At 46.5% G+C, this 15,105-nt stretch overlaps 1 protein-coding gene across 2 annotated transcripts in view; it reads left to right on the forward strand.

Annotated features, from left to right (window-relative positions):
• LOC129832154 (sortilin-related receptor-like) overlaps positions 1-13,874 on the forward strand; it is a 70,038-nt gene extending 56,164 nt beyond the window's left edge. The window contains exons 29-48 of one of the 2 annotated variants that reach the window (XM_055895962.1): positions 225-356; positions 479-613; positions 1,512-1,661; positions 1,964-2,137; positions 2,511-2,639; positions 3,046-3,172; positions 3,858-4,027; positions 4,800-4,912; positions 5,220-5,321; positions 5,454-5,520; positions 5,870-5,952; positions 6,044-6,134; positions 6,288-6,478; positions 7,003-7,122; positions 7,371-7,535; positions 8,546-8,720; positions 9,100-9,206; positions 9,333-9,525; positions 10,354-10,566; positions 11,070-13,874. In XM_055895962.1, coding sequence (XP_055751937.1) covers positions 225-356; positions 479-613; positions 1,512-1,661; positions 1,964-2,137; positions 2,511-2,639; positions 3,046-3,172; positions 3,858-4,027; positions 4,800-4,912; positions 5,220-5,321; positions 5,454-5,520; positions 5,870-5,952; positions 6,044-6,134; positions 6,288-6,478; positions 7,003-7,122; positions 7,371-7,535; positions 8,546-8,720; positions 9,100-9,206; positions 9,333-9,525; positions 10,354-10,566; positions 11,070-11,137 — 2,705 coding nt within the window. In that variant the 3' untranslated portion in view covers positions 11,138-13,874. The remainder of the gene's footprint in view (positions 1-224; positions 357-478; positions 614-1,511; positions 1,662-1,963; positions 2,138-2,510; positions 2,640-3,045; positions 3,173-3,857; positions 4,028-4,799; positions 4,913-5,219; positions 5,322-5,453; positions 5,521-5,869; positions 5,953-6,043; positions 6,135-6,287; positions 6,479-7,002; positions 7,123-7,370; positions 7,536-8,545; positions 8,721-9,099; positions 9,207-9,332; positions 9,526-10,353; positions 10,567-11,069) is intronic. The other variant, XM_055895963.1, reaches the window with a different exon arrangement.
• The last annotated feature ends 1,231 nt before the right edge of the window (positions 13,875-15,105 follow it).

Genomic DNA, 15,105 nt, shown 5'->3' on the forward strand with positions numbered 1-15,105 from the left:
TACTCCACTAACCCCACCTTCACAGAAAACACTACAACTTTGCTGATATCTACAGTCACTATATACATATATCTTTTCCTGTGCATGTGACCGAACCTGGGTCATGTTCAAAAGGAAAAATCCGGAGGGAAACATTTAAAAACGTGCAACGGAAAAGGAACAAGCATTCCTTATTTGGTTTCACTGTCGGTCCTAGAAAGGCATTGAAATATCTCTCCCTCTAGCCACTCACCCTGAGTTTGAGAAGACGTGTGACCCCTACAACTTCCAGTGTGCCAACGGGTTGTGTGTGAGTCTGGGGTGGAAGTGTGACGGCATGAACGACTGCGGGGACTACTCTGACGAAGCCAACTGTGGTGAGTACACACATTGTGTGTGTTTGCGTGTCACATGCATCAGTTGTGTTCACTGCAGCGCTTTATAAATGAAGTGTTTGTATCTAGAAATTAGATTATTCCTGAGTGTGTGTATGTTTCAGGCTCCCCCACTGAGGGGCCAGGCTGCACACGGGACTTCCAATACGAGTGTCGCAACGGGCGCTGTGTGCCTTCCTGGTGGAAGTGTGACGGAGAGAATGACTGTGGAGACTGGTCTGACGAGGCTCAGTGCTCTGGTACACCCTCTCTCTGTCTCTCTGTGTCCGTCTGTCTCTCTCTGTCTCTCTGTGTCCGTCTGTCTCGCTCGCTCTGTGTCCGTCTGTCTCGCTCGCTCTGTGTCCGTCTGTCTCGCTCGCTCTGTGTCCGTCTGTCTCGCTCGCTCTGTGTCCGTCTGTCTCGCTCGCTCTGTGTCCGTCTGTCTGTCTCGCTCGCTCTGTGTCCGTCTGTCTCGCTCGCTCTGTGTCCGTCTGTCTGTCTCGCTCGCTCTGTGTCCGTCTGTCTGTCTCGCTCGCTCTGTGTCCGTCTGTCTGTCTCGCTCGCTCTGTGTCCGTCTGTCTGTCTCGCTCGCTCTGTGTCCGTCTGTCTGTCGCTCTCTGTGTCTCTCGCTCGCTTTGCCTCGCTCGCTCTGCCTCTCGCTCGCTCTGCCTCTCGCTCGCTCTGCCTCTCTCGCTCTCTCTCTGTCTCACTCTCTGTCGCTCTCTCGCTCTCTGTCGCTCTCTCGCTCTCTGTCGCTATGTCGCGCTCTCGCTCTCTGTCGCGCTCTCGCTCTCTGTCGCGCTCTCGCTCTCTGTCGCTCTCTCGCTCTCTGTCGCTCTCTCGCTCTCTGTCGCTCTCTCGCTCTCTGTCGCTCGCTCGCTCTCTGTCGCTCTCTGTCGCTCTCTCGCTCTCTGTCGCTCTCTCGCTCTCTGTCGCTCTGTCGCTCTCTCGCTCTCTGCTGCTCTCTCGCTCTGTCTCTGCCTCTCGCTCTCACTGTCTCTCTCGCTCTCTGTCTCGCTCTCTCTGTCTCTCTGTCTCTCGCTCTGTCTCTGCCTCGCACTCTCTCTCTCTCTTACTCTGTCACTCCTGCCAGATCTCTATGACCAAACCATTTGAAGTGTTATGTGTATCTAAACCTCTTCCTCTCTGTTTTCTTAGGAGTCACGCCCCACACCCCTGCCCCAGGCCCGTCGTCCTGTGCCCCTAACCGCTTCCACTGTGGCTCGGGAGCCTGTATAGTCAACTCCTGGGTGTGTGACGGCTATGCTGACTGTCCCGATGGCAGTGATGAACTGGGCTGTCCCACAGGTGAACCACCGTCTCCATCTACACCAAAGGGCTTGCCACCTTGGCTACACAGCTCAGGACTAGTTATATAGCTGTATGTAGGTAGGGCCAGGTGGTTATTCCTGACCATGTGACTTAGCCAGAAAACACATTGGCGCTACTTGTCTCCTTTCATTCGTCTGCAGCGATTGGAAAAGACTCATGGTGGGATCTCAGCCTTAGGCAGGGTAAGGTAAGACAGTGGAGCGCTTTTTTTGCTCGCTCGGACGCTCTCTTCTGTGAGATCGTTTCAGACGTGTGGTTATGTTCTGTTTCCATGGCAGCAGCCAACGGCACGGCGACACAGGCTCCGTGGCTCACCCAAGCCCCTCCCCTGCCCCCTGGCCGCTGCAGCAGGGGTCAGTTCCTCTGCCAGAAGCCCCCCACCTGCATCTCTAACTGGCAGCGCTGCGACGGCCACCAACATTGCCTGGACGGTTCGGACGAAGCCCACTGTCGTAAGTGTTACACACAGAGTGTGGAGGACCTATGCTCCTCATGGGGCCACGGGTCTAATTCAGCCAGTCAGCCAGTCAGCCAGCCAGTCAGTACACAGACTTGAGGGGAGACTTTCAAACTGGCCAAAAATGTGCGTCTGATACACGTAGCCAACCCAGTAACGGTGTTCATTCATAAAATGCACAAAACACAGTTCCATCTTGAGTCAGTACCACAAAAAATAAACAAGACTAAGACAAAGAGCGTTGACCTTTCACTCTGCGTGCCGAGTAAACCTTGAAAGGGGATGTGGTTCTCACACTTGTCTCTCTTCTCCTTTTCTCTCTTTCCCTTCCCCCCCCCTGTCTTTCTCTCGTTCTCTTTGTCTGGTAGCCACGCGAGGGCCTCTGACGTGCGTGAACGGCACGCGCTGCGCTGACGGGGAGGCCTGCGTGCTGGACGGTGAGAAATGTGACGGCTTCATGGACTGCTCCGACCACAGTGACGAGGACAACTGCACCAGTGAGTCTTCAGTAGCCAGGCTCCTTCCGCACTTAAAGGGAGACTAGGGAATGTACAATCATCACACGCTGCGGGCAACTTCCTGCTTTACAGACGTCAACAACAACAGAACTAAAATCTGCCCAAGAAAGACTGCCCTTATTGGCTCTTGAAACAGACCCACACCGAGCTAATAGAGGCAGTCCTGGCCAATTCTAATGTTGTTGTTTATTTCTGTATTCAGGAAGTGGTCCTGCTGTGTATTACGATGTCATATTGCTGAGTCTACTTTTAATGAAAATCATGTCACAGCCCCAATCAATTTACATAAGCAGAGTCTTCAGTCAGCCAGGCGAGGGTGATGGCGTAGTATCTCTCCTCTCTCACGTTTGTACTGGGGGTGGGTTTTTGACCTGTCTCTCTGTAGCCGACTCTCTGGTCTACAAGATCCAGAACCTGCAGTGGACGGCAGACTTCTCTGGCGCCATCACCCTCACCTGGTCCAGACCTAAGAACCTGCCTCTGACCTCTTGCTACTTCCTCATCTACTTCAGGTCAGTCTGTGTGTTCTGTCTGTCTGTGTGAGAGTGTCCATGTGTTGTGAGTGAGTGTGTGTGTCTCCAGGGCCAGCTCTAGCCTTTTGGGGGCCCTAAGCAAGATTTGGTTTCCCCCCCACCTTGCGGCAAACATTTTTAGTGGCCCCTCTCTTGACAGCGTAGAGAAGAATTTAAGTTTGTAGTTAATTTCCTGCAATTCTACACATTTTGCCATGGGGCATAGAAACATTTTGCAGTTTTAAAGCAAGTTTTCTGTAATTGTATAACAATTTTATAACACATTGCAATTCTACTCATTTTTCCATGGGCCGGAGATGTAGTTTTAAAGCTAAATTCCTGCAATATTTCACATTTCACCATGACTAAACCATATTAATATGATGTCTGCGTGAGGATGTCTAACAAAATAAATGGGGGGCCCCCTGGATGTCAGGGCCCTGGTCACATGTCCTGCGTGCCCACTCAATATTCAGCCATGATTACTACAAGTTTAGATAGCTAGCTAACTACCAATCTAAAAATTGTCAGCTGACATGGCTAATTGAGTGACTGTCAGTGACTGACATAATGAGAGAAACTGCCGAATGATGCACAAACAATTAAAATTACACCTGGTGTATTCTACTATTCTGACTGTGTGTGTCTGACTGTGTTTGTATATCTGTCTGTCTCTGTGTGCTAGGCTGGTGGGCACCCAGCAGTGGACCTCCATGGACACACACAGCAACAAGAGCAGCTACACACTGTCGGTACTGAAGCCAGACACCACATACCAGGTGAAGGTTCTGACGCAGTGTCTCAGCAAGCAGCACAAGACCAACGATGTGTTGACCCTGAGAACGCCCGAGGGATGTGAGTGATGTCCCGTGTGTAGACTACACGACTTTCAAAATCCTAAGATCGCTGAGCCTCTCATTAAACCACCGTCTCTCCTGTAGTGGTTTGTCTTTCCAACGTAGTGGTACGCACGCTGGACGATGTGACACCGAGGGGGGGTCGCACACTACAACATTCTCGATCACGCTGTCTCGCGAAAACAATGATGTGATTAGATTGTTAACGTAGCTGTGGCTAGTCAGACTTGCCGTACAGAGTTGAAATACCTACTCAGTACATTTTTGAGTTGAACGACATTGCTTGTGGCGAGCTCTCATTGGCTATTACTGATCAATGTTCTTAAAATGTAGGGGGAGAGGGTAGAGGGGAAGGGGAGAGATGAGGGGGAGTGAAAGGTAGAGGGAGCAAGACACACAATCATTTCACTGTGTCCATTCACAGCAGAGGATTTGTCTAAGGTTTGATTTCACACGTTGCCCATGTAATTATTGTGGTTGTTTTGCTCACCCTAGTTGAATGCACTACTTGTAAGTTGCTCTGCTAACTGACAGGCAAAATGAGTAACAGAAGGAATAATGCAGGTAGGTTTTTCTGGACCCAGATTAAGCCTAACCCCGGACTGATGCTCAATGGAGAATCTCTATTGAAAGAGTCTTGGAAATACCCCTTTAGTGTTTATATCACTGTTATGTGATATACTTTTGAAGTTTGTGGCCTGCCTGCAACAGTGTTTTCCAATGGAATATTTTCGTGGATTGACAGTACTGTTATGTAATGTTTGTTGCAGTGCCCGACCCCCCCAGAAACCTGCAGCTGTCATGTGACAACGGAGAGGACGGCACGGTGGAGGCCTCGTGGAGCACTCCGGACAAAGCCCACGGCCTGATCCGGGAGTACATTGTGAGTTAGCCTGCCCAGACAATGTCGTTTCCTCTGGTAAACCTATTAACCGCCTCTCCGTTAGTGTCATGTCCTGAGCAGTAGGGCTAGAGGAAGAGATAGAAACATACGCACATCCGTTGGCTTTGAGTGGGGGCTGGAATCAAAGTAAATGTCCATCAGAAAAAGATGTAAGACTCCACACATTCCAATGTGGGTTTATTATTAACATGAAGAAGAAAAAAAACGTTTCAACCCTGTTTTTCCTGTTTTGTTTCTCTGACTGTGTTTGTGTTGTGTGTGTTGTGTGTCTGTGTGTGTGTGACAGGTGGAGTACAGTGAAAAAGGTGTGGAGTGGTTCTCTCAGCGAAGCACCGGCAACAGCGTGGAGGTCAAAAACCTACAGCCCAGCACTCTGTACAAGTTTAGAGTAAGAGACCTGTCTTTCAGAGCAGCTTCGTAGTGACATTTGGGTTCTTAGCATTAGAACAAGGTAACATGAGCTCTTAGAATTGTTGAGTTGTGAGCCTGTCTGATGAGTTGTGAACCTGTGTGTTTTCAGGTGGCAGCAGTGACGGGTCGAGGTATGGGGAACTGGACTGAGGTTAAATCCATCATCCCCAAGAAAGGTATGACAGAATCTCTCACGATCATTGCCCTGACAATTTATAATATGGCATGATGATAATTTGATAAATTTGACAAATTCACTAATCCAGGGTTTCTTAAACTATGTGAGAGGTGGGTCGCAAGTTATAAGAATGTATCTGTAATCACACGCTATTTCTTTTTAGTTTGGGTCACCGGATGATGGCACATTTCTTATTTCGGTTTCGACCTGTAATCCTTCAGTGCACTTCCTCCACTGGTTGCGTTGTGGAGATTTACAGTGTTCTATCGCCCTCTGCTGGCCACCACTATGTAGATGTCTAATTTATTGGAGCTGGTGCTTATTGTCTGTCTCTCCCTCTCTCTCAGCTCTACCACCTCCCTCAGTTATCACCGACAGCATCACAGAAGACTCGATGAGCCTGTCTTTCAGCTTTAACTCCCAATATGAGGTCAGTTGGTGGCGTCTCTGAGTGACTCCGTGCTTGTCTATGTATTCTAACTTGCCTTATAATTCTACCGTTGTTCCGTGGGTGTGTGCAGGTGAGGCAGTATGTGGTGGTGCTGTCCTGGGTGTTTGATGCTCACGTGAAGGAGAGCAGGAACTACACCGTGCGAGGCAGCATACTGAAAGGTAGGCCCCTGTCTGCCACTAGTGTCCACACATTTTCTGACAGCAAAACAAGTGTTTTTCAAATATAACTTTGTTTTATGCGTCACAAACACACACTTAAGTGTTTTCAATATCCTAATCCAACTCTGTCTGTATTTACCTGTACACTTCCAGCTGCCAACCTGACCACGGGTACCATCTACGAGGTGGCTGTGTGGGCCCAGACCGGTGTAGGAGACAGCCCCACAGCCCTGTCCCGCCAGCAGACCACAGGCACCCAGCCGGAGCCTCCCCTCCTCAAGGCCCGGGCCCTCAACCAGAGCTCTGTGGACTGCAGCTGGACTGTAACCGGCTCCTCCGCACAGGTAACACGGGCACAGCAAGACAGCTACTGTATTACAGACATGGGTCATGTTCATTTGGTCAGGCAACGGAAAACATCATACAACGTTTTTTTGACCGAAAACGAAAATGAGCGCTTCTTCTTGGACAAGTTCGGGTAGTCCCTACTCTAGTCTGTTTTCTTCTATTTGGTGCCTAATGAACATGACCCTGGGTTTAAGTTGTATCTGTAGTATAATTTCAAATGCTTCAAGCATTTGGTTAAGCCTGTCTCTAGTGCCTGATGGGCGGGGTTTGCCCTATTTCATTGGTTCCATTACACCAGGCAAGAGCAATAAAGCCAGTCCCCATAAACAAAATATAATATGGAATTACATAAATGAGTCATAACTGATTGGATGTATAAAGCGCTTTTCTAGATGCTCAAAGCTCTTTACATGGTAAGGGGGGAACTCGCCTCATCCACCGCTACCGTGAAGCACCCTGCTGGAGTATTCTGGCTCCCTGTGCAGCCAGTGATGTACTGTGTGGTTGTCTGTCTGTACAGGTGTATGGCATCTTCTTTGCCACCTCCTTCTTGGACCTGTACCGCAGCCCTCACAGTGTGAACACCAGCGCTAGTAGCCGGACCGTCACTGTGGACAGTGATGAGCAGTACCTGTTCCTCGTGAGTTCACCCCCTATTCCTCTTAACCCTGATTCCTCTCTCAATGCCTCAGATACAGAATCAGAAAAATCGTGTTGCACGTCAATAAAGTTTTCGTTGTCGCCACTGATTCCATTTTGGTCCTAACTGTACTGAACTGTAAAATGATCGACTGCAGAAAATCCACTCGGTTAACCTATGTGTACATTTTGGTTTCTGAAGAACAATATCTCAATGTGTGTGTGCTTGTTCACGTGTGTGTGTGACAGGTGCGGGCCATCTCTCCCTACCTGGGCCCTCCCTCGGAGTATGCGGTGGTTAAGATGATTCCCAACGAGCGGCTTCCTCCTCGTAACCTGCACAAGGTGCGAGTTGAGAAAACCCAAGCTACGTTGAAGTGGCAGCCTCCCTACGACTCCCCCAGTGCTCCTCTGGTACGGCCAACCTCAAGCGTCAGCTCTTTCAGATACAGTTAATGTGATGGGTAACTTTGTCCATTGTCTCCTTGTCCATTGACTTTTTTCAGTGTAAGGAAACATTATTGTTTGAAACATGACTGGGAATACAGATATGGATCTGTTGGTCACAGATACCTTAAAAAAATAGCCCTCACATTGGGCCTCAGGATCTGGTCACGTATTTTTTGTGCATTCAAATTGCCATCGATAAAATGCAGTTGTGTTCGTTGTCCGTAGCTTATGTCTACCCATACCATAACCCCACTGCCACCATGGGGCACTCTGTTCACAATGTTGACATCAGCAAACTGCTCGCCCACACGATACCATAAATGTGGTCTGCGGATGTGAGGCCGGTTGGACGTACTGCCAAATTCTCCTAAAGAACGTTGGAGGCGGCTTATGGTAGAGAAATTAGCATTCAATTCTCTGGCAACAGCTCTGGTGGACATTCCTGACGTCAGCATACCAATTACACGCTCCCTCAACTTGAGTCATCAGTGGCATTGTGTTGTGTGACAAAAGTGCACATTTTAGAGTGGCCTTTTATTGTTCCCAGCACAAGGTGCACCTGTGTAAAGATCATGCTGTTTAATCAGCTTCTTAATATGGCACACCTGTCAGGTGGATGGATTATCTTGACAAATGAGAAATGCTCACTAACATGGATGTAAACAAATTTGTGCACAACATTTGAGAGAAATAAGGTTTTTGAGCGTATGGAAAATGTCTACCTTTTTATTTCAGCTCATGAAACATGGAACCAACACTTTACATGTTGTGTTTATATTTCTGTTCAGTGTAGTACCATGAACAGTTGTCCCTCACTACTTTTGACCAGGGCTCTGGTCAGTAGGGTGCCATTTTGGATGCCAACACGTCTGTCATTCATTGTTCTTGTGTTGAATTATATTACTGTAAACTCTGTTGAGATTGTTAAATACACTTTCAATAAAGTTTGATTTGGATGTGTCCGTCCCGTGCAGACGTACGCGGTGCACCTGAAGGACGTGGTGCGTAAGACCGAGAGCAGCTACAAGCTGACCACCCAGAACAACACGGTGGAGTACTGCCTCAAGGGCCTGGAGCCCGGCGGACACTACAGCGTCTCCGTCCGCCTGCGCAACATGAGCAAGGAGGCCAGCTACACGCTCAACACAAGTACGGCCCGGCTTATGTCCCGGAGACGGGCGCGTTCCAGGTCATCTTAATAGCAGCCGACGATCAGCTGTTTCTTTTTCCCACAATCCCCCGGGAAAGAGTTAAAACGTCTCAGGGGTCATGTTGATGTAATGTAGCCATCTTCTGGCATGTGCAGCCCGACTGCAATATAGATAGACGACCTGGAACACGCCCACAATCTGTTATATAGTGGCTGGGGGCTAGTCGAGATTTCTTGAATATTAAAGGAGTTCAAGCTAGAGCACAAACAGCTCTGGGGAGATCACATTCAAAACCTAGTGGGGATTGTTCTTACATGAACATAGTTGTATGAATGTATGTTGTTAAAGTGTTTTCCTTCTACTCTGTGTGGACATAGTGCCCCTGCCTGCTCCAGAGGCTCTGAAGATCCTGACGGAGAAAGACCATGTGTTCCTCTTCTGGAAGAGTTTGGCCGTGAAGGAGAGGAGCTTCAATGAGAGCAGGGTGAGGGACACAGCTGTCTCCCTGTGATGGCAGATCTACCCCACTGTCTTTTATTTCCTCTGATATTCACCGTCTATGTCTGTCTGTCTGTCTGTCTGCACATCCGCGCTCGGTGTCTCTCCGCAGGGCTACGAGGTGCACGTGTACGACAGCCTGTCCAACTCCACCGTGCTCCTGGGTAACACCACGGAGAACTTCTTCCGGATCAGCAGCCTGCTGGCGGGCCACAACTACACCTTCTCCGTCCAGGCCCGCTGCCTGCTCAACGGACAGCTGTGTGGCGAGCCCGCCCTGCTGCTCTACGACCAGCTGGGACAAGGTGAGGCGGGGAGGGGACACTGGGGAGGATGGGAAGTTACTGGACAGATTTACTACGAACATCCATAAATCTTCAACGTCGGTTTCAGTAACAATGTGTGGTGACATTCATACAACAGAGGTATACGAGGTAGGATACACTTTAACAACATACATTCATACAACAGAGGTGTACGAGGTAGGATACACTTTAACAACATACATTCATACAACAGAGGTGTACGAGGTAGGATACACTTTAACAACATACATTCATACAACAGAGGTGTACGAGGTAGGATACACTTTAACAACATACATTCATACAACAGAGGTGTACGAGGTAGGATACACTTTAACAACATACATTCATACAACAGAGGTGTACGAGGTAGGATACACTTTAACAACATACATTCATACAACAGAGGTGTACGAGGTAGGATACACTTTAACAACATACATTCATACAACAGAGGTGTACGAGGTAGGATACACTTTAACAACATACATTCATACAACAGAGGTGTACGAGGTAGGATACACTTTAACAACATACATTCATACAACAGAGGTATACGAGGTAGGATACACTTTAACAACATACATTCATACAACAGAGGTGTACGAGGTAGGATACACTTTAACAACATACATTCATACAACAGAGGTGTACGAGGTAGAATTCTGATGTGATGATTGTTTTCCATGTTCATCTTACTTCATCAATCAACTTTGTGAGATAAAAGTATATCAAGAATCTCTCATAATGGCTCCTTCATGTCCTGTATATGCAATGTCAACCACGTCAGTCAGTGAAAGTCACTAACCCCCCCCACCTCCCTGCCAGGTCCCATTGACGCGGTGCAGAGCTCGGGTCAGTCAGGGGACATGGCGGTAGTGGTGGTGCCGGTGCTGTTCCTGCTGCTGCTGGGGCTGTGTGGGGTCCTGGTGGTCCTGTACCTGAGGCACCGCCGCCTGCAGAACAACTTCACCGCCTTCTCCAACAGCCACTACAACTCCCGCCTGGGCTCGGCCATCTTCTCCTCAGGGGACGAGCTGGGTAAGACTCCTTGGTTAAGTTCTATGTCGAAGTAGCCACATACGTCCGTAATTGCGGCGCTCCCTTGTTTTGTGTTGACGCTTGATGTTACCGTTGACTTTGCCTGCGTGTGATGGCTGCTAAGGAGCCTTAATGTTATCAGTCTACACTGTGTTGGACTTGAACCACGTTGTCTTTATTTGTGAACTAACACCCATCGGGTATCCCGCTCTGCGTCCATCTGATTGGCATGGCTTTTGATCAATCACTTGTAGGGCCCGGAGTTTCTCCTGATGGTGTGACCTGACCAGAAAAACTCTGGTCCCCAATTAAAGGCTGTGCTGCTAGGGACCGTAGTTTGTCCTTGTCAGGTCCCATCGTCCGGAGAAACTCCTGGCCCCACTCATTTCTCATGGGTATGACCAGGATCATAAACCACATTTTAGCATGAGCCGTTCTGAATGCAACTATCATGTCATTCTTCCCTCCTCCCTTGTTCTCTTGTTTACCTGTCCTCCTTAAAGGTGACGATGACGAAGACACCCCCATGATCAGCGGCTTCTCAGACGACGTTCCCATGGTGATTGCGTAGCAGGACTACCCCTCCTCCTCCTCCTCTCTATCACTCTACTATACACTCTGCCCTGCCTGTCCCAACCCGTCACCTACGCAACCGTGCCCAAGTGGTACGACAAAAGGTCAGAGGTCAAGAAAGAAGGTGCGCCAACACTTTCGTCAACCAACCCCTTCCGAGAAAACAGTCTTATATGATTCCGGATCAAAGGAAGAAAAGGTGAAACGCAACGAGAGATATTTTTTAAAAGAAAAATACGATGCACTTTTTTGGGATGCGCAATAACTTATTTTTTTATACATAATATATATATCGGTCAAAGGACTTTATTGGTCGGGAACTGATGCTAACTGTGAAGGATTAGGAGTCTGTCAGGTGAGTCGAGTCGTGTGTTAGTCGCTCTGGGAGAATAGACCCAACTACAAACTAACTCCATAAAGAGCAGTTCATTGCTTGAAGCCAAAATAAGTACCTAGCAACTGGAATATCCAATGCAGAAAAAAACACACCTAAGGAAAGAAAATATACACCTAATCAATATACTGTATGAAAAAAAAAAAATTGGTTAAAAGTTACCAATAAAAGCTTCTTGAAGGGAGTGAGGAAAACAAGCTCTTGACACAGCATAAATTAACAGTCTTTATGGTATTTATTCAGGATTTATGTCACTTTAAAGAGTATACTATTTGCCCATGGTACGTTGTTTACGGTGTCCATACAGAAATCGATCTGAATATGTTACTGTCTGTTCGAATGAGATCACTTTAATCTGTTGTCGATATTTGATTTGAAACTGTCCGTTGGCGTGAACACAGCATTCGGCGTCCGCGTAACCAACCAATGAGTAGCGATTAGATGAAATCGATGGCACCAGGTGGTGTCATATAGATCCATGTTCCTCCTACCACCAGCACAGGAGTTGCTGTAGTCTACTCAGCTGTAACAATAACACAGAGGAGTTGTTCACATTTATTAACTCCAAAAAGTCAGCTTGATCATTCTGTTGTGTTTCTCTACTCCCAATGCCGCATCAATAGGAAAACAGTTTGATTTTAGTTGCTTTTTTCAGGACCACCACGATGTAAATATTCTTGTTATTCAAATATTATTATGCCCAATCTGCTGCCGTTAGTTTGTAGTGTTTGGGACCTTTGTCTCTGATGTTCTCAGGGAACTGGGTCTTTGTCTGGTCTGACACTGGCGTGGTACCATCATCTGAGTCTTTAGCCAACACTCAGAACCCTCACTGAGGTACTATAGTAACCCTAGAGACAGCATTTGGAGCATGACGTAATTTTGTTGTAAACTGGTTTTCTGGTTGAAAATAAGTTATAAAACCAGATGACAAGGAACTGGTCTTTGTTACAGCAAGATATATTTTTCATGACGAGAGCAAGATGTCATGGGAAAGACGTCATATTTTGGTTGTTATCTGGTCAGATAACCAGATTATTGCATTTTGTGGTTGCTGTTTAAAAAAAAATATATATATATTTTATAAAAAGGACAGTCTAATCTACAACCTGATCATAATTTAATAATAGACATCATAATTATGTCATTGAAACCACTTTTGCTTGCTGGGATGGCAATATGATGTTTAGGTCACAGTGAAGTGGACTGTGTGTCCAGCTCTCTCTCACTGTTTAGAAAAACGCTTCACGTCAGTTTGATGCGCCAAGAAATGTTTGTATTTTTACTCTTCCCCATCTTATTGTGTAGTCATGAACTGAAACGTGTATGTTCGTCTATGCTAAAGAGCCATTTCAATTGATGTGAGGTATGCTTTTATTCATTGTCCTGTTTTGGGGTTTTGTTCATGAATGTATTTTATATCTGTGATTTTATGGCTACGAGGCAATGTGATCCCCCACCCTCTCCCTCCCACCTCTCATGTGAAATGGATACACTCGCAGTCCTCTCACTTTGTATAGCCAAGAACTCGTTTTGATAGTGTCTGACTGTAGACTGGTTCAGGGCAGGCATCGCGCCCCCAGGCTCCAGAACCACGTTCCCACCCCCATCCCATTGTGGGGGTGACGTCACAGCAGCCCCCCCCCCCCCCATCTCACTCTCCGCCCCCGGTCACTGCAGGGCTGCTTTCAATACATTGTTTTGACATTCTTTCCATAAGGTACTTGTGATTTTATCTCCCCCTTTTCTGTTTTCCAGGCCTTAAATAGTGCTGTAAAGATACTGATGGGACTGTTTCTTTTCTGTGGACTTGTATTTGCCACATATGCCTTATTAGAACACATTGAGTTTGTATGTATGTACTGTATTTATGATGACACGAGTGCACACACACACACACACACACACTCAGTACCCTTACACAATGCTAAAGAGAATGATCTGTACTGAAGAGAGAGCAGTAGAAGTCGTTTGTTATTGTTATATACTACTACTCCTGTCTGCATTGGCTGTTTAAACAAGGCACATATCTAAAGCCACCTGATAGATTTTATCTCATGTAGTCCCAAGTTTTAACAATTGTACAAAATATAATTCTTGATTGTGTGACCGTTTCAACCCCCAACCCTTCCAAATGTAGACTTTTTTCTTTTCTTTTTTCTTCTGTAAAATAGTATGCTTAAAAAAGTTTTTGCACAGAATATAATGATATTGGACACCGCCATATTTGAATATGTTGATCTTGCTTGCTTATGGGGGTCTCAAGGAAGTGAGATGTTTGAGGTACAGTGTGAAGTGTTTTAAAAACCACTTATACTGAAATAAACTTACTGGAAATGTGCCGAAGCCTCATTTTGCTCTTCTTTCACAGAGAGTATGGATGGATGGATGGATGGATGGATGGATGGATAGACAAAAACAACACTGAAGATCTCTGCTTTCTAAAAAAAATATTTTTTAAAATTGTTTAATTTACTGTCTTTAGTCAATGTCCTTACAACTTCCAAATGCTTTTGATAGAAATAAACAAACCACTATCGAGTCTCCTCAAAGACCCTTAACAAAGCAATGGCGAACTCAGCCTTGGTTAACCACAATGCTATGAGTAAGTCCTTCAGTATTTGGCAGTGTGAAACAGGAAGGAGTGCATGTAGACAGTGCGGTGTAGTGTATGTGTGTGTAGAGGTTCTAGAGTACAGACGTCCTGGAGATGAACTGGGGTCAGTCCTTAATCAGGCCACTCTCACTGTGGTTTTTGACTCGCGTCTCATCTCCTGGTCTTTTCATGCTCCCTCGTGCCTCCAGTCATGCAGAACGGCCACAGCTCCACTGATGCTCATAAGGCTTTTATGACTGTTGAGTGAAGGGCATTGTCCATGCTCTCAGGGGAACTTCTGAGAAAGAGACAGAGGGCTAGAAACAAACAGTGAGGTCATTACAGCTTTAATGCAGGCTGCACAATTCCCCAGACAGCTCTATGATTAAGTAAAGAGGCAGGTGTGCTTCTCAGAAGAGTAGACTGTCAGGCTAGGTGCTTTGAAGGTACAAAGTACAGTAATCAATGGAATAGACATCCATGAAATGAATAAACAACAACACGATAACCACAAAAGAGAGTAATGTCTTTTGTGTTTTAGATCAAAGTTTTGACGTGCTACCTTAATCAAGTGTACATATTTATTTTTGGGGGGGGGGGGAATAATTGTGTACTTAAATAGTGCTGTTCATGATTTGACTAAGTTTATTTTAACAAGGTCATTAGCAAGAGGCTCTTTCCACTTCTATACTGTATGTCATGCTTTCAGTATATCAACAGCAGTTCAAACTTTATCAAATGAAATACTATAAGACTTAAAGACGAACGTTGGAAGTTGAATTGCTCTCTGATTACAAGGGGTTGAGTTAAATACGGAAGACACATTTTGGTTGAATGCATTCAGTTGTGTAACTGATTAGGTATCCCCTTTCCCTAATTGTTTGTTAAATTTTGACTCCAATGTTGGCTGTATGGTTCAAATACAGCACATTATCACACACAATATTTTTATCATAAAAAGGTGCGCTCTTGTCTG

Source organism: Salvelinus fontinalis, chromosome 33, assembly GCF_029448725.1.
Source record: "Salvelinus fontinalis isolate EN_2023a chromosome 33, ASM2944872v1, whole genome shotgun sequence".
Taxonomy (NCBI): Eukaryota; Metazoa; Chordata; class Actinopteri; order Salmoniformes; family Salmonidae; genus Salvelinus; species Salvelinus fontinalis.